We start from the raw sequence: 18,326 nt of genomic DNA on the forward strand, positions 1-18,326 counted from the left end.
AGCAGCTTCCCGCGTGCCTTTGACTCCTGCTGCTACGTGCACCCCGGGATGCATGGGGGAGCGTATGCCCCTAGCTCTGCATAGGGCAGGCTGCAGCTGTACCATGCTCTTCCTGGTGGGGGGAAATGGACTGTGCTAGGGAGGGCAGCAGCCACCCCAAGATTTGCTGTAGCCCAGCCAAGCTGTAGCCCCTACCCCCCAGCACTGCTGCTGCCTGCCCCCCCACCCCAAAGAGCCTGGTGCTGCCCTGGCCACAGCCCACAGCAGCAGCCCATCCTGCTCTGTGCAAACCTGGGGGCATATGGCCCTGCATTCTCCCAGGATATGTGCAGGAGCTACCACCCATCTCTGCCCCCCTGGCTCTTAAGGCTGTGTGAAACAGCACCATTCCATTTCATTTCAAATTTTGTTTGGACTCTAAGCTGCTGTTCCGTTTCACTTAGTTGAAATAACTTTGCTGCTTTGTCCATCAGCTGTAGTGAGGAAGCTCAAACCAGCCTATAACTTTGTCATTTCTGGCCTGATTCAGATGAAACCTGCAGGAATGGTAACCCCTTCTGAGGGCATGAAGACTGCCAAGTTTCAAGGAGATAGGTGCAGGGGTTTGGGAGAAACTGCACCTCCAGCTGCAGATAAGAAAAACTCATGGCATGGGTGACACTGTTAGGCTGGAGTAGGGTGAAAGCTGCAGAGATGGTGGCCCCTGCTGGGGCCATGAAGAAACCTGCCAGCTGTCAAGATGAGTGCAGGGGAAGTCTGGGTTCTAGGGCCCTGCACCTCTGGCTGCTGACAGGCAAAGTTCTTGCCATTGTGTGTTAAGTTTTGCCTTCACTCAACTGCCACCGAACAATACTGCCTTTTATGCAGTTTTTCCATCCTTCCCCAGAGCATTGGAAGGGACCTCAGGGAAGAACGACAGTCACAGGCCAGCTACGTGGTCAATAATGAGAGCATTCCTTCCACCCTGCCCCCTTCACAAGCTGGGCTTGTCTGCTGGAAAACACCTAGAGTTTCAAAATTCAGTTTCAACCTGCCTTGTTCCATTTTGAGGCTCTGTTTTGTTTCAGTTTTGCTGGTTTGAGCTCAAAATGAGTCAAGGAAGCTTCCAGCAAAATCTTGCAGTCCTAGTGGCTATCCCATACCCTGCCTCAGCTGTGCAGGGCCTGGTGGGATGGGCACAGGGGCTCCATCCCCTCTAGCCCAGCCAAGGCTAGTCCTCCTCTGGCTGGGGGCTCCAGGGGGTGTGTGGCTAGGGGTGATGGATTTGTTGGTGTGGGGGGTATTGGTTCCAGGCAACAGCCCCAGGCCCCATGAGGGAATGCACCAGCACAACAGGCTCTGGCTCAGCTCCCTCCCAGTTCCTGCTGGGTCCCCCACCCCCTGCCACACCACCCTTTCCCCTCCCCTGCTGCTTTCCCCACAGCTGGCTGTAAGCATGCCTGTCCCCCCCACCCCCCATAAACCCATGCAGATTCTTAGCACAGCCTCCTAGGCTATCAGCCCCCTCCTCCATCAGCCTCATGTTCCATCCAAAAGGTCAAGTTTTGTACTCCCCTACTACAAAAACAAGTCACATAGACAAACCACAGTGCAACGGGGTCAAATATTTTTGACAGGTATGCTACAGGGCAAGGCCCCACCCTCATTTCCCTCCTGCTGCTCTGCTTTCAGTTTTCTCCTTTACCTCTATTTGCTATGTTAGAGGGTCCCTGTGCCATGTGTGGGCCATGTTGTGCACACTGGCCAGTGGTTTTCTCTTACCCTATTAAACACTTACCTGGGAAGTAGCATGAAGCCCCTTAGTGTGGGGATGGAAAGGTTGAGCTCTGCCTCCCTAAAACCAGAGCCAGGTACAGCAATGGGCCAATTAGCAGCAGCCATTATTTGCTGCCAACAGGCTATATGTTCCCATTATGGTGTCAGTCCCAAAAGTCTGGCACTTCACTATCCCCATTAACAGAAAATATGCCACAACAAAAAAACAGCCATTTACAGAGTAAAGTGAATATAGAAGTATTTTATTGAACATTCAAACTTTATTAAGACATGTGCAATATGGCAATTTTACTGGGTTTATCCCTAACTAAGACAATAGTATGATTGCTTGTTTGCTGGGGCTTAGCAGTAGGGTCCAGATCACACTTATCCACCAATTAAATACTTTATTGAATAAATACATACCAAACAAAAAAAAATGCATTTTAATGCTCTTATAAAAGTTTATAGTTATGGGGAAAGGCCCAATTCAATTTAAAATATAACTACAATAAAGGAAGATAAGCTAGCTTAACGTAATTGGCTGATTTTATACAGCACTTATATCTTTTAGTCCATAAGTAAATTATTAAACGATAAAGAACATCTAATACAACCACTTCTATTGAACTAGGAAATAAATTTCTAATAAAGAAAAAATTTACAGACCCCATGACTTTCCACCCAACCCCAACAGTCTAACCCTAAAGTGGATAAAGCCAGCAGCTTTCCCCACAAGAGCTCACGACAAACAGTCGCTTTGCTTATCAAATCTGTATTTCTGATCCGTTATGAGCATTGAGACAAGATTCAATATATCCCCAAAGAAAGAAGCACAATGCACGTTGTGAATCGCCTATTCAGCAACAGCGAGCACTGCATTCCAAAACAATCTCATCCCAGGGACTAAATGAGGTCAGCCACATTCATTGGCATCTCCTCCACTGTAGTATTGTAGAAAGTCTCAATATCCCGAAGAATCCTTTTGTCCTCTTCAGTGACAAAGTTTATAGCCACACCTTTCCTGCCAAAGCGACCACCTCTGCCAATTCTGAACAAAAAACACACAAGAGGCATTAAATATAGACATATAGGCAGCTGGGGCTCATAATACTTAAATTGTTAGAGCCGCTCATTAACTGCTGTTCGTTTATCTGCCTGGGGCCAGTTTATGCTGCATTTACAGGACTAGCTGCTAATGCAAGTCAAAGTTAAAAAAATTAGCAGTTAGTGCCATCAGCAGGGAAGAAAAAAAAATGTCCAACCTACAGAGAATAGCAGGGCAAAAAGGTTACTGTTTTGACTGACAACCAAGGTCTCAATGCAACTTCTCTTGGTACTGCGATATTAAGTAGAGAGCATGTTAATCCAACCCCACTATTTGGATTTATAAATCCACCCACAACCAAATCCCCAAAGCATGGGCAGAGCTTGATCAGCCTATGAGACAATACACACACATTACATCTACTTAAAAATAGGCAAGATTACCATTCCAGATATATTCCCAACTGTATCATGTGACATGGAACAGTAAGCTTTGAATTGTGAAAACCATTTAAGAATAACTGTTTTCACAGTGGGAAAACTTAGACTTTTTGGCAGGGAAACCCAACCTAATTGCCACTTTTGCAACACCATTTTAAAGTCACATCAATTAACCACCACACTTTCCAGTTTTTCTTAGCTAAACTGGCCAACACAGTTCTGCCATCCTCCATGGAAATTGGCCAATGAAGCACCTAACAGAGCTACATACACAAGAAAATGACTCGATAAAGGAAAGACTTGGTGAATAATCATGACAAAAAATATAAATACCAACTCGCTCTTTATTCAAACTGTGCCGCTTACGAATCCACGTCCTAAATTAGGTCAACGCCGTTTCTGAGCACCATCTTGTGTCATCAACTGCTGCTATCGACTCCTGTATTTTTTTATATCAAGTAACAAAGCACAATTTACTTAATTTAAGGACAGTCACTAGGAAGGGGAAAACTAAATTTCAGGGAAACAACACTCAAATTGCTACCCGAACAAACAGGTCAGAGTAAAGAATCCCACTGTAAAAAAAGCACCACCAAGAATATACAGATCAAAGATCAAGGCACAGACTGTGAGCACAATTCAGCCTCTTCATTTGCAGAGCAGGAATTACTTTCACTTAAGTTGCTCATGTGAAAAGCTAGTAGCTAAACTGCAACAAATAACTTTGGAAGAATTAGCTGTGGCCTAAGGAAGTGAGATCTAGCAGACAACTTTTTCCAATTGCAGTCTGATACCGTAAACATTAACTAGAATCGGTATCAGATTCACGCGCGCACACACACAACAGAAAATAGTAGTTCAGCAGCAGACAGCAGATGACATCTGCCGTCTTACGTTAACTTTCACTAAACTAAGCAGCTTTTGAATTAGCAGATGACTAGACTGGCTAACATTACACTAGACAGACATCTTAAGTTTTCCCACTGCTTTGTTTCATTGACTAACCAAGAAGCTCTGCCCCTCCCCCATTCCAGAACCATGTTACAGAACAACTGTAGAAACACTGTATAAAAAGTAAAATGTTTAGTACTATTCATATCTAGGCTCTCTGCTTCATGGTGGGTCTGCATAAAATTTGTTATTTTCTAGTTTAAGCAAACTAGAAGGAAAACCCGTATCTGGTTTTACTAAATATGCAGGTGAATTTTTGTAAGGAAACATTTCATGATTTCATTTGAGATGCAATGAAAGAAACAATAAGTAAGGTTTAGTTGCACAATGATACACTAACCTGTGAATGTAGTTTTCACGATTGGTCGGCAGGTCATAATTTATAACCAAGGAAACTTGCTGCACATCAATGCCACGGGCCTAGAAGTCAATGTAAATTAATACAAAGCCATTCATTTTAGTTTGAAAGTTTACTTTGTTGACTACATTATAGTGATGGATTACAACTATGTAGTCCATAGTGGAGTGCAGTCTTTGCTTTTCCAAGAGCTCAAGTAGTTAAGGTCACATTAACCTTCACTAAATTAAGAAGCTTTTGGTAGTAAACCTGAATTGGCCATTTGAGGTGCAATTTTGTTTGTTTTTTAAGTAGTAAATATTTACCAACAAGTCAGTAGTGATCAAGACACGACTTGATCCCGATCTAAACTCTCTCATGATAACATCACGCTCCTTCTGGTCCATGTCGCCATGCTGTAGAAATCACAGGTGAGAAGTGTTACCAGGCACAGGGTAAGAGAGATTGCTGATGCTTCAGAGGAGAACATTGGTTTTAAAAGTGTATGAGACCAAGCGTCCCTACCTGCTGTGGTGTCGAGGCAGGAAGGGATAGTAGGAAACATTTTGCTTTGAGCAGGGGGAACGACAATACAGCACTTCACAGCTACATTGTAACTTAACCTGCTTCTCATATTAAATGGGAGTACCAGTTTTCATTTCACTATAGAAATTATTTTTGCTTGTGCAAATTAATTTTAGTATACTAGAGAAGCTCAATATTAAATGTCTGTATTGAAGAGCAGTCCTACAAGATCACAACCATCCGAGATGACTCTTACCAGAGCTGAAACCGTGAAGTCCCTTGCATGCATTTTCTCTGTAAGCCAATCCACTTTTCTCCTTGTATTTAGGAAAATAACAGCCTGTGTAATTGTCAGAGTCTCATACAAGTCACAAAGAGTATCCAGCTTCCACTCCTAAGGTAAATGGGAGGATATTATATTTAGATTACTTAACCTCAGTCTAAAGACAGGAAGTCTAAATATTTGGGGGGGGGGAGGGAGAGAGTAAGAAAGGGGGAAGGGAAAGAAGGCAATCACAAAACACCGTTAGCAAAAAAATATATATATATTATTGAAATCAACTCATTCCATTGTAGAGTGGAGGTAACACAACAATTAAAATGATTTGGGCACATACAAAAAAACTGCTACACAAAAATGAGTTATAGCACTGAATCTTAAGACATAGGACACTGGACATTAAGAAAGAGGTCCACCCAAGTCGTTTTCAATTCAGTTCAATTACTCTTCTTCCTGTGTGTACTCTGCTAGCATTACTACAGGAACCAAAGCAGAGCCCTGGTTCCTGTAATTTTAGCACAGTGCTTGAACAAGAAGGTGCATATACTTCCAAACAGCCTTATAAAGTGACACCCACCTCTCTTTCAACATTAATGTAGAACTGTTTGATGCCTTCGAGGGTCAATTCTTCTTTTTTCACCAGAATACGTATAGGATCTCTCATGAATTTTTTGGTCACTTCCAACACATCCATTGGCATTGTGGCAGATAACAATACAACCTAAGAGTTTGAGAGAGATTCCTTCAATATTGGGAGAAGTCAGAAAGGCAAGCCAAATGAGGAGACACACTAAACTATTGCCATATATATTGGCACAGTATGAACTCGCAATGCATTCAGAGCAGGGGTGGGCAATTATTTTGGGCACTTACTGAGTTTTGGCAAGCCATCAGGGGCCGCATGAGAGGCAGACTATATTACATTTCCTAAACTTTTTTTTAGGGGCCCCGCTGGCCAGATAGAATGGCCTGAAGAGCTGCATCCAGACCACAGGCCATGTTTTGCCCACCCCCGATTCAGAGGCACTTATGTATACATTTAGCTAGCATAAGTGAACTACCAAGTCAGCTTAAAGTTCCATATCACCTGGGGGTACTACTAGTTTGCATCAACAGGAACGCAAGACAAGGATAACAAGCAGTTTTCATTTGGACAAGAGAAACAGCAATACAGTACATATGTGCACTACAACTTAATCTACATCTTTAAATATTAATTGTAAGTAATATTTTTTAACCTGTATATTTGTGCTTAGCTTTTGAAAAATCTCATAAATTTGATCTTTAAATCCACGGCTCAGCATCTCATCTGCTTCATCCAGAACAAACATCTTAATCCACTTAGGTGCTACAAGAAAGGGACAGAAGCATTTTACCAAACTTTGTATCAAAGAATGTTTACTGCATGCAGCAGTGGACTATCACCATCTCTTCCCATGTGAGTAACCACCACATTAACTATTAAATGAATAGTATGAAGAATATTTAAATCATCAGCTATTAATCACTATCTCCCTTCCTGGATGAGTAATTCTTGCAAAGTTTTCAATTGCTCCTAAAGTTAAAGTCCAACCCAGGATCTACCATGCCCCACCCAACTCCCCCAGCCCAGCAGATCAGTCTGTGGGGCAAGGAGGGAGCAGGGTACCAGCCAGGTTGCAGGTTGGGTGGTGGGAGGGGTGGGGCAAGTGTCTTGTGTTCCATCCCAATTTGTATGTGGGGCTGAGGTAGATGCTGCTGTGCCCTGGGCTGAGCCTTGCCCCCTGCCCACCCAGCAGCAGGATGCACATGGCACTGTGCCACTCCCAGAGCAGCTGCATCTGGTTGCAAAGCACAGCACCATCCACCTCCACCCTGTGCACAGGTTGGGGGGGAAGGAAGCATGCCCCCCAGGCCTCTGGAGTCCTCAATCTGGCCCCCACCCCTTCCCCCCCCATGTGCGCTCAGCCCCCCCCCAGCCTCAGATCAACTGGCCATGTCTCCACAAATCAACCTGTTGATCACTATGTAAAATGTATTGAGAAGTAGTATTTTAAAACAATTTCCACATGTGTATTGCTTTGAACACATTTATTTGAAAAGTGTGTTCCACACAATGTTTTGCATCATCAAATGACGCCATCAAAATGTTTACTTCTGCCTGTAGGTATTTAGACATCCACTAGTAAATGCATCAACAAGAATAAATTCAGTACTTACAGAGATAGCGTCGGTTTAACATATCAAACACCCGCCCTGGAGTTCCAACTACAATGTGCGGAGCCTCTGCTTGAAGCTTCTGCATTTCATTGCGAACATTTGTGCCACCAATACAGGCATGGCACGTTGCACCCATATAATCTCCAAGGGCCAGAATTACCTTTTGGATCTAAAATAAAAGTCCTTAATTAAAGTTCATGACAATGACTTCAATACAAAAATCATTTAAATGTTTATGTTATTTAAAAATCAAACCAATATGCTTGCTCAATCTGCCAACTGTGCATCAAGTAGCAGCTAATGTAACACCAGGTTTTGCTTTGTTAACAGGTTGGATTTTTTTAAGCTAACTTATTTTTCCTTGCCAACAGGCTAGCTAGTCAACTGTATGAAGTTACTCATCATTCAAAGGTCACAATCCAATGTGTCAACAAATCTTAAGAAGCCTATGCTGTGTTGTGCATTAGGCTAGCTTCCATGTAGGTAATATGAAAGTGTTGTAAAATGCACAACTACACCCCATACCAACTTATTAAGCAATTATCAAACCCCCATAGCAACACCAAGTCATGTGCATACAATAACCCATGAAAATGCTCATACCCTGCTCCCAATGTAGTTTCACTTGATCACTGTCCGTCTTAATAGTGCAGAACTAAGACTAGTAAATATAAATTTGATCCAAAACCCAGAAACCTTAGGATTCTGGTGCCCTCATTTTATGAACTAGTAGGCCAAAGTATTTCTTGGCATTTGGGGTTTGAAGTCTTGTAATACCCTGGAACCTCCTAAGAGAGAAATCTTAACCATCATATTGGGCCCAAGTAAGTGAAAAATATTTCCACTTAGAGTGAAAAGCCAGTCACAGAGCAATCAGCTTTGGTTTCAAGTTCAGTATCTATGGTTTTACTTCTCAAATTTAAGCTTTAAATGATTGGATTTGCAAGTTCAATATAGCAAGGAGTTTGAAGCAGCTCCATTTCAAGTAAAATAAAGCACTGAGCCTTGTGAGGGTGAAGTAAACATGCAACATAGCATTAGTTGGATAAATACATCACAAACTACGAAAAACAAACCAGTCACGTGCACTGCAGTTTTCATGTTGCACAACTGCACAGAAGTTTGCAAAAAGACTGTTTTCACTCAAAATCACTATTTTAATATCACATCTTTAAAGATAGTTTGCTATTTGCTGTAGAGCTATACAGCACAGCTGTTGCCCACCCCTCCTCCCAGTACCTTTCCAAAGAAATGACATCTGAACTCTTCACGTGGGTAGAGAAAAGCTAGTGGGACAGAAAGCACATTTGCTTCCCCATTAAACTTGGTGGCAGACATTCTGGATGATAAAAGGTACAGACCCCATTAATGTCCCACACAGTTGTGAAACCTGAAACCTATGCAACACACAAGCAGCTTTTTAACTACACTATCAATACCTGTTGAGCCAGTTCTCTGGTAGGGGCCAATACTAGTGCCTGGGACTCCTTGAGATCAATCTCCAACTGCTGCAGGATGGAAATAGCAAATGTGGCTGTCTTGCCAGTACCTGACTGAGCTTGAGCAATCACATCATACCCTAAAAAGAGTAGGATACATATTTACTGCTCCCACACAAGTTAAACTTTTGAGTTTAATTTTATTCCTTTTGAAGTAAGTGATCAGCAAATTAAGAAGTGTCTCCATTTCAGGTCAGTCCCGAAAGATGGTATACCATCATCTCACTTATTCAAATAAGGATATGTCATCATGACCAATTAAAGATAGCTACATATGTGCTTAAAAATGACTCGGTTTAATGACAAACATGACTCCACATCAGGGAGGTAGATGCATGGACTCTCACATTGTTATCAAGGTGGTAGATACGCGCTTGCCTACCTTTGATGCATGGAATAATAGCCCTCTGCTGAATAGCGGATGGCTTTTCAAAACCATAAGCATAAATGCCTCTGAGAAGAGACTCTTTTAAATTCATATCATCAAAATTGTCAACAATTTCATTCCAATTGCTCTGCAAAACAGAGAAGTAAAAAAAGCCATGTTACTCTGCTGCTCACGTTGCTCCACGCAGGGGTTTGGTTTTAACCGGTGTCACGTGCACTCACCTCGATGATGCCGTCGGGGTCCATTCCCTCCGGGCCGCCATGGTCTCTGTTGGCAAACAGAAACAGTTAAAAACCCACCAACTTCTCCCACAGAAAGCAGCAGCCAAGCCCGGCCTGCGACTGAGCCAGAGTTAGTGACAGATCTTTCTGGCAGGTGCTCGGGGGCCGTGCCAAGATGCATCCTACTCGCCCCTATTACCTCGAGTCCCTTTCTTGCACTGGCTTTGGGGGCATTCGCAGCCCCAGCGCCATGGCAGAAGAGGGAGCCGCAGCCTGGCTTATAAGGGGGCTGCACCTGCCAGGACACGGCCTTGCAAGGGCGGGAAGCGGCCATTGCGCATGGCCAGCGCCATCCACTGCAGCGCGAGGGGTTCTCCCGCCCCCCCCCCCCCGCGAACTCTCGCGAGAGCTCCACCCCCGGGATTGCGCAAATGGGCTCCGCCCTTCCCCCTCTGGCGGAATGGATTCGCCCTTAGCCGAGCCCGGGAACAGCCGGGACAAACCATCTCGGAGAGGGGGGGAAGGGTGGAAGAGCCGATTTCTGTCTTGGCGGCCGCGCGCGAGAGGGGTTGTGAAGGGGAGAAATCGCCGCTCCAGCAAAGGGAGGGGAAAAAAGGGGCCTGGGATACAACGGGGGTGGGGAAGGGAAAAGGCCGCCTACCTGCCGTAATCCGCAGATCCGCCGGACATGTTCCGCTTCCGCCGCTGTCCTCAACTGAAAAGGCAGCGCCGCCGCCGCGCCCGCCTTATATCCCCGCGCCGCGGCCGGAACTCGTTCCAGCGGACGGATACATTCCCCCCACCCCGTCCCCGGCCCATAAAACGACCCTTCTCTCCCTTCGTTCTCCCCCGTCTCCGATGTTCCCGGTCTGCACTGTCCCCCGCAGTCGAGGCGCGGTCTCCTCCGGGGGTCTGATAAACCTGGTGAGGCTAGAGGCGGGGGAGGATGGGACTACTTTTTCTCCTCCCCCTCCTCCCTACACGCGCGGGAGAGCGGAAGGATATTGCAGCAGTTGGAGCGTGAGACTGTCTGTCTCGCAGCGGCCTCAGGCCCCGCCCCCTGCCCCGCGCGCGGGGTTTCCCGGCGGCCCCTGCTGAGGGGCGGTTGGGCGGGGATGCTCCTGTCAGGGGAGGGCAGGAGCCCCTGAGGAGGGATGGGGGGGCAGGGTGGAGGCAGGAAACTGCCCCCCCCCCCCACCCGCCAAAAAGTGCCCCCCTCCCCCCAAGCAGCAGGCTGGGTGGTCCCTGAGGGAGGCTGTGAGGGGGCAGGTGGCAGCTCAAGGCAGAGCCCCAGGGTGCAGGAGAAAAGGTGGTTCCTACAGCCCTTGAATTGGGGCAATGGACAGGACATCAGATTTCGGAGCATCCCCCCTCCCAGGGCTGTAGCAGCGAAGTTTGACGCCCCCCACCCTGTGCTTGCACGCAGTGGCGAGGTCCCCACAAAACTAGCCTCTCGTAGCTCCATCCCCTGCCCCGTCTGGGCACCCACTTCGCTTCGGCACCCGGGGCGGTTGCCCCCCTTGCTATCACGCTGATCAGCCCTGACTCTTTAAGATTCATTTTTTTTTTTTTTTTTTTTTTTTTTTTTTTTTTTTTTTTGGAAGCACAAATTGACGGAAGGATTGGGAAGGGGGTTAAAAAGTGGGCGATATGTGCTACAGCCGTGGTTGTCACGTTTTTTTTGACCGATGCACCGCTGCAGCCCTTGGAATTGCTCCGGCAGCACGGTGCGCTCTTCCCAGCCGACTCGTAATGACACTGAGGGGCGCAGCGCGATCTGCAGAGCAGGAGCAGACCCCGTGCCAAGGTCTCACAGACCGTGAGCGGTCCAAGCATTGCAGATCAGGAACCACCGGGCTGGACAAAAGCATGTTTGGGGCAATGTTTGTGGGAGTTAACTTGTCTTTTTGTTTTTAGGAAATATCTCCAGATACGTTTGTGAGAGAATGTAGATGTACCAGCTCCTGTAGCAGCAGCCGCTGCTGGGGCCGTGTGATCTGAAGAAATAAACACAGGACTTCCTGATGTCTAAAATTATATAATCCCGGTTCTCCCATTGACTCAATGGCAAGCTCTCAAGTGTCTTGGAGTACTCTGCATTTGGTGGGAAATATTGAAAGCGCTCTTTTCTCTCTTCACATTTGTTATCCACAGAGTCTGACGGTAAAAACTACAGTCTTTTCTTAAATAGTCGTGACAACGACAGGGGCTCTTACGTCTCAGAATATTAAAAGGCAGGATGTAGGAAAGGAGGGACCTGAAAAGATATAGGGTCAGAAGTAAGACAAAGGGGGCTGTGAAAACCTGAGCACAGGCACAATTATATTTCCAATCAAAGAGGATAAATAGGCTGTTATATGATGTGAAAAAATGCATATTCACAATTTTTAAAAATGTAATTGGAATAATCATAAAACAGTAATATACATGTATGTAGTAAGCATATCACAAAACATATATACATTTTATTTGAATGTTATAATCAAGATTTCTATGCTTATGGTCAAGTGGAAGTCTTCCCAGGCAAGTCAGAAGTACCAGAAGTTAATCCGCCATTTTTTTTGCAAAATGTAAGCTTTAATTTTTAAAATGCGTAAGTTTCTACCAGACAAGGTTTCTTGGGTGAATTTGATATCTTTTGTTAGACCAACCCAAATGGCTGGAGAATAGTTATTAAGCAAGCTTTAGGGTTCAAAAACCCTTCGTCAGGCTAAGGAAGCTTCAGCAGTTGGTGTGTGCTCTTCCTGGATGGAATGAAATTTCATTTTCCTCTATCTCAATGATTACTATATCTTCAACTTTTCTATATATTTAATTCTATGTAGCCTGTTTACTAGCTATACTTAAATAAATTAGCGGAGTGGAAAACTGATCAACAGTTTTCTTTAGGGATAGTTACAGGTCTCATTCTGTTCTTATAGAACTCATTGGCAGTTCTTGATCATTTATGGGCCTGATTTTGCTACTATTGTTCTCAGGGTGTGCTTACTACCTAATCCTGTAATACTTTCTTGCTATTGAGCTCAGTAGGGGCAGGATTTATTATTAGTATTATTATTATTCTTAGTATTAATATAGAAGTTAGGAGCCCTACTCTTGGACCAGGAGTCCATTTTGCCAGGTGTTGTACAAATCCAGAGTAAAAAGATGGTTTCTACTTGCAAAAGCTTGTAATATAAGTTGAGGTAACAGATGGATACAGACAGACAAAAGACTACAAGACACTGTTTCGGTCTTGCAGTCTGATGTACCCGCTCAGCTTTATATGATATATTTCATAGAATTACTCTCATGAACAGAGATGCCTCTGTTGGTTAGGACATGTGAATCTTATGAGCGATGGACGAATCACTTAGGACATACTCTAGAGTGAGCTGACCACAAGCAAATGTCAGCTTGGGCAGCCCAAACTCTGTTTTTCTGATGTCTGTGAGAAAAATCTTCGCAAGCTGCCTATCAATGGCCAACATTGGGAATCAATTGCTTTGGACTGCTGTGAGAAGAAAGCCCCTGTGAATCAAGGCCTACATCACTTTGAGATGGAGAGTCAGTGATGGGATAGAGAAGAGGCGTCAGAGGCAAATAAGACAAGACTGTACTCAGCACGCCGGTGCAAGCTCAACTGAGTTTGTATGTGCAACTTGCTGGAGGGTCTACTTGTCGAGCATTGGACTCAGCCACTCAAGAAGCTGTGGTGGTACTCAGTAACCCACCAAAGGTGCAATCTCCCTTGTCTCCCAACACCAAGGGCTGCCAGTGATGATTGATGACTCTCATGAAGAAAACTAAGTATGTGTATAAATGTATATCAGATTGGGTCCTATATATTTACAAGTTCGTTTTCCAGAAGAGGAGAATTCATTTGATTTTCAAGAAGTCACACAGCTACCTACCCCACCGATTTCTGAGGTAGTGGATGTGTAATTTATTTACAAGGTTGCAGTGCCTTTTATCCAAATTGCTTCAAATCTTTGTGTGTCAGGCCAGCAGTAAAATGGGTATTAGAGTGCTCATTCAAAGATAACATCTATACAGGATTCATTTTTAGATATTGCCCTCCAGCATGTTTTATGTGGGAAACTCAGTGAGCTCTTTTTTTTTTCTCAAAGGCACCAATAGCTTGGCCTAAGGATTCACCTTTAGCATACATATTACCTCAGGACTCCAGCATGCATCTAGTTCCCTTCTGACTGCAGCCACTAAAGGAGTTCCCACCGGAGCTGCCCAGTGGTTGAAATCAGCACAACTCTAACCCTCGCGACTGTAGTCCTTGTTGTTAAGCTCTCTAGCTATTTTAGTGATCACTCCCAGTTAGTCGACTTGTGTTGCTAAGTCAAGAGCCCTCTCTTTTCAGCTCTGGGTATCACTCAACACTTTTAACAGCTCCTTTTGTTAGTATGTTGGTTTCAAGGGCACCAAAACCTTTGTGCTTCTGTTGAGGCATTGGCAACATAAGAGTTGTGGCATTTGAAACTTGCAGTTTTGTGCATGTGTAGGTAGGCTGAAGTGTCTTTGGATGTGTTAGCATCTGTTGTATCCTGCGGTTGCATCAGCATTCTCTTTGAAGTCCAGTTGGGGACAAAGTGCCGTTTGCCTTCTTGTCCTTGCTCAGTGCCACCTTAGACCTGGGCTCTTCACTCAGGTCACCCTTTAGACCTGGCCTGGGAAGGGTGAAGTGCCTTAACACTTGACTGGATTTAGCATTTCTGGAGACAAGTACCAAGTATCAAATGGTGGAAGTCTGTGACTGGACTGCCCTTGATTCACAAGTACACCTCAGGTTTCATGTTCCCTTAAACATTGTCAGTTGCCATGTATCAGTGAAGACCATTGGATCCAAATGTCTCCTGACACATGAGTGGATTCTGTACTGAGGGCAGCCAGAGGTAGTAGAGTGCTTGCTTGAACCGTTCCTGGCAGGCATACCCTACAGGTGATCTGGTCCTAAAAGCATTTTAAGATTTACATTAATCTTAAAAGTCCTTGGGTGTTTCCAAGGACTTCCAGTGTGAAGACATTTAGTCCTTCTCACTCTATCACCTCTGCTGTTTGCTCATGTCTACACACACGCTCCAAGCAGTGTATGATTAAATTATGAGACTGTGTTTCATAAATAAGCAAATCCTCAGGTCCCTCCCAAAGGAATCCAACTACGCACCTTTTATCAGAAAGACAAGTGGATCCAGTCCTTCCTGTCAAAGAAAACAATTAATCCCATTTCACCAAATGAAAGAAGAAAAAGCTTTGTTTCTGTTACTTCCAGATAAGACAGGAGGTACCTTTACCTCATCTTGCTCCTCTGGGACCTGAAGCAGTATCCAGTCAAGGAAAATTCAGAATAGTCACCATGGTAACTATCATACCTGTTCCAGAGGAAGGAAACTGGCCACATACTCTCAGAGTTGGGAGATGTATTAATACAGCATTTGAGAAGTGGCTCTGGTTGTAGGGGAGCAGATATTTAATTTATCTTTGTTTCCTGTCTAATTTGCATATTTTTACACCATGCTTGGTGGTAGTCATTGGCTGACCTGGAATACTATGTATTGCATGTGTTTAAGGGGAGGATTAACTGATGAGACGTGGGAAGCTGTCAAAGGGTCCAGTTTTGTCACTGCTGGAATTTCAAGGATTCTTCCTTGTCCCCCAAAAGATGGTGTGAAGTCTTGTTTCCTGCCTCAGGCAGGATTCATACTAGCACTAAGCAGAATAAATACAAAAGAGCTACCAAGTAACCAAAACAATAATGAATGCTACCAAAACCTGCTACCAAAAGAGCTACCAAGATTTATCCAATGCACTCAGAAGTAAGTGTCTGTACCAGAGATGAGATGCAGCATGACTATGGTATCAAATAGGGCTGTTTTTTCACCCAGACTGTCTTCTACCCTGAGAGGATCATCAAGAACAACCTGAAAGATGGTCAAGACAAACAATGGAGTGGTGAGTATATTAAATACCAGTAACTATGCTGTTAATTTACTCTGCATATCATCATCTGAAAAAGGTGTTATCAGTACATCAACAAGGCCAGCAAGCAATCCAGGATGAAGAACAATGGCTGAAAAAAATAAACCTGAAAATAATTAAGAAAAATAATGTAACTTGTTGAATAAATGTTGATGCTGTACCAGTGGAAACGTCCATAATAGTGGATGGTTGATACAATACTGAGATCAGAACCAGAATTTGGGGAGCAAAATCTACATTCAGTAGTTTTAGGACAGTGGTCTGCTTCCATCAGAATAAACTGGGATTAAAGTTGCTGAAGTGCTGTCTATGGTTAATATTCCTTTACAGGTGTGAGCACTGGACAGTCAAGAAGGACACTGAATACTACTGGTTCAGGAAAAGTCTGAAAATTAGTTGGCTGGCAAAAATGCAAAGTAACAAGATGTTACAAAGGATAGGACATGCCAGAGAACAACTTGACAGTATAGTAGGCCAGAGGAAATTGTGGCTTCATGGTGGACTTGTCATTTGCCAATCTTTCAGAGACTCACTACTGCCCCTGCTACTATAGGGCAAGACAGAAGGAAAATGAGATAGGAGCCAGCTAAATGGACCACATGGCAGAGTGGATTGGGCAAAAGAGCGTGGCATTGGTGGAGCTCTTGGTCTTTCCTGCTCTGTTCCTGTGCCCCACTGCAATATTACAGCTTTTGGGCATTTTGCATTAAAGATGCTAGTTAGTTATAGGGTGCTGGGAATGCTTGGGGTTACTAGTATTCAGGAGGGGCCAGAGTGGCTGTTTTTGTGGACAATTTTGAACTTAACATCTATAAAATGCTTTCTTGTAATTGCAGGGGACTGGATTTAATGGCCAGAGTGGGCCCTACCTTTCCTATAGTCCTATGGCATGGGACTTCAAATCAAAGAGATCGTGTAAGCAACCAACCCATGGTAGGCCTTCTAGCCTCAGCTGTGTTGGTATCTCCACACAAGATCATCTTGGCTACTCTGAAATCCCATTGAAAATGGGCAACACAACAACCAATTTATTACTTCTTGGAGATAGACTAGTTGCCTTGGCAGTAATTTAGGATTAGAATTCCAGTCATTTCTCATGCAAACTGAAGTAACAATGACGCATCTAAAGCTAGTGATAGGAGCTGATGCCTACAGAGGGTAGCCTCTAGGACTGCAATTGCATATCAGTATTCTGGCACTGGACATGGGCTTGCTTGCACTAGGAACTATTTGTTCTATATTGTAATCTGAACATACAGGCAAATCGCCATATATTCTTTCAAACACCAGAAAGACACTGACTGCCTTTCCTTTTTCCATGCTTGGAAGCTCTGCAGTGGAACCTATGGCTTTAGTCCACATAACTTTGATTGCCACATACCAGTAGCTAGCAGAAACAGAACATAACTAGAGAGACAAAGTAAGCTCATGGGAGCGATCAACATGTCAAAGAGTAGTGCATCAAACACAGAAGCCCAAATCCACTGAAGTAGATTTTGAGAAACTAAAAGATTCCCTACTTACCTTGGCAGGAAGCCACTAGCCTCTGGCTCATCATTCCTAGAAGAATGTGTGTTAGGAGGTCATGAGGTGGTTTTGTCTGTGTGTTTGGTAGCAAAGATCTCTGGGCACAAAAGGCATTCTGCATTCTAACGGGCCCATGCTGACTGTTCAAATATCTTTTGACCATATTATTTGCTACTGTAAGTTTTGATGCAATTTCTCTGGAAGCACACGGTATACAGTAATGACTTGTGCACGGATTGCTTCTCCATCTTCTTCAGTATCTCAGCCTGAAGTTTAAGCCTCGTACCTGTGGGATTCATTTGCTAATGATCTGAGTGTATCCCAAGTTACTATTTCTAGTTTACTTGGTTCTATTGAAAGGTAGGTCAGGATGTTACAGCCTTGTCATTCTGTGCTGACAGGAATTTACACATTTTGTCACTCCAGCTGAACCCATGTATATTGTGAAGTCATAGTGGAGTTCTGACCAACTTAAAACATTTCCAGCTAATGATATTTCTACCTCAGTAGGATTTTATCTCAATTAGTGGTTGTGCTTTAGGCTCCAAAGGTAAAATTTTCAAATGTGCCTAAGTTGCTTAGGAGCCCAAGTCTCATAAAATCAATAAGTTTTGGGCTCCAAAGTTGCAAAAATGTTTTTGAATAATTACTGACGTTTTACTCTGTCTTTATAATAGCTCTTTGAGGATTGAGTGGTATTTGGACTATTGTAAGGTACTTGCTCAGGACAGTGTATGTTTCATATTTAATGAACCTGTCATCTTACCAGCCTTTTTCCTTATGTCCATATGGCCAGTACAGACAGGCTATGCTGCCTTTCTGTAGTGTATATATGATGCTCAGTGGATTAGACCATCTTTCAGACCACTCGGCTAGCAGAAAGCTTTGGGATTATATGATGGCTGAAGCAGTCCAGGACTGCTGGACACCAAACTGCCTACCTCCGACGTATGCATTCTGGTTTCTGGTCTACATGTTACCTAAGGTTTCTGATCATAAGTCTCTTGGGAGTGATACTGTTTCAGTCTCTCAGGTTTTTGCTTCTCGATTCAATTTCTTTTTTCAGACCATACTAATTTTAATTCTTCAGAAAGTCTTTTTTATTACATTGGCTAAATCCTAGAACAGTTTTCTAGGCTTCTTTTGGAGCACAGCCTAGGTGTGAAGGCAAGATGTATTCTACGAG

General features: G+C 44.0%; 1 protein-coding gene and 3 non-coding genes across 6 annotated transcripts; all 4 read right to left on the reverse strand.

Moving 5' to 3' along the window:
- Window positions 1–1,997: 1,997 nt before the first annotated feature.
- On the reverse strand, window positions 1,998–10,402 carry EIF4A2 (eukaryotic translation initiation factor 4A2). 3 transcript variants are annotated; one of them, XR_001373257.3, is made up of 12 exons: window positions 10,305–10,402; window positions 9,644–9,689; window positions 9,417–9,549; window positions 8,975–9,114; window positions 7,536–7,704; window positions 6,575–6,684; window positions 5,914–6,057; window positions 5,313–5,450; window positions 4,858–4,947; window positions 4,535–4,614; window positions 3,581–3,682; window positions 2,713–2,806 (listed from the first exon to the last, which is right to left on the reverse strand). XR_001373257.3 is itself a non-coding variant. In XM_014606233.3 (11 exons), the coding sequence occupies exons 1-11, from the start codon at window positions 10,331–10,333 to the stop codon at window positions 2,662–2,664; spliced, it is 1,224 nt and encodes a 407-aa protein (XP_014461719.1). In that variant the 5' UTR covers window positions 10,334–10,401; the 3' UTR covers window positions 1,998–2,661. The 3 variants fall into 3 exon arrangements, 1 of the variants encoding a protein (XP_014461719.1); XR_002087401.2 differs by having other exon boundaries at window positions 3,577–3,682; XM_014606233.3 differs by lacking the exon at window positions 3,581–3,682 and having other exon boundaries at window positions 1,998–2,806; window positions 10,305–10,401.
- LOC132251943 (small nucleolar RNA SNORA63) lies at window positions 5,033–5,160 on the reverse strand. Its single transcript, XR_009463688.1, has one exon. It is a non-coding gene; the product is annotated as a small nucleolar RNA SNORA63 (small nucleolar RNA).
- On the reverse strand, window positions 5,697–5,875 carry LOC132251956 (small nucleolar RNA SNORA81). The gene has a single exon (XR_009463701.1). It is a non-coding gene; the product is annotated as a small nucleolar RNA SNORA81 (small nucleolar RNA).
- Window positions 9,191–9,262, reverse strand: LOC132251959 (small nucleolar RNA SNORD2). Its single transcript, XR_009463704.1, has one exon. It is a non-coding gene; the product is annotated as a small nucleolar RNA SNORD2 (small nucleolar RNA).
- Window positions 10,403–18,326: the final 7,924 nt, after the last annotated feature.

The sequence above is a fragment of the Alligator mississippiensis genome, chromosome 7 (assembly GCF_030867095.1).
Source record: "Alligator mississippiensis isolate rAllMis1 chromosome 7, rAllMis1, whole genome shotgun sequence".
In the NCBI taxonomy this organism is placed as follows: Eukaryota; Metazoa; Chordata; order Crocodylia; family Alligatoridae; genus Alligator; species Alligator mississippiensis.

Bases quoted from the DNA above. Each gene is read 5' to 3' on its own strand.
- EIF4A2 (XM_014606233.3), bottom strand. From the start codon at position 10,333: ATGTCCGGCGGATCTGCGGATTACGGCAG. The intron at 9,550-9,643 runs GTGAGTGCACGT...TCTGTTTTGCAG, and splicing joins ACCCCGACGGCATCATCGAG to AGCAATTGGAATGAAATTGT. The intron at 7,705-8,974 runs GTATTGATAGTG...CTTTTATTTTAG, and splicing joins CCAGAGAACTGGCTCAACAG to ATCCAAAAGGTAATTCTGGC.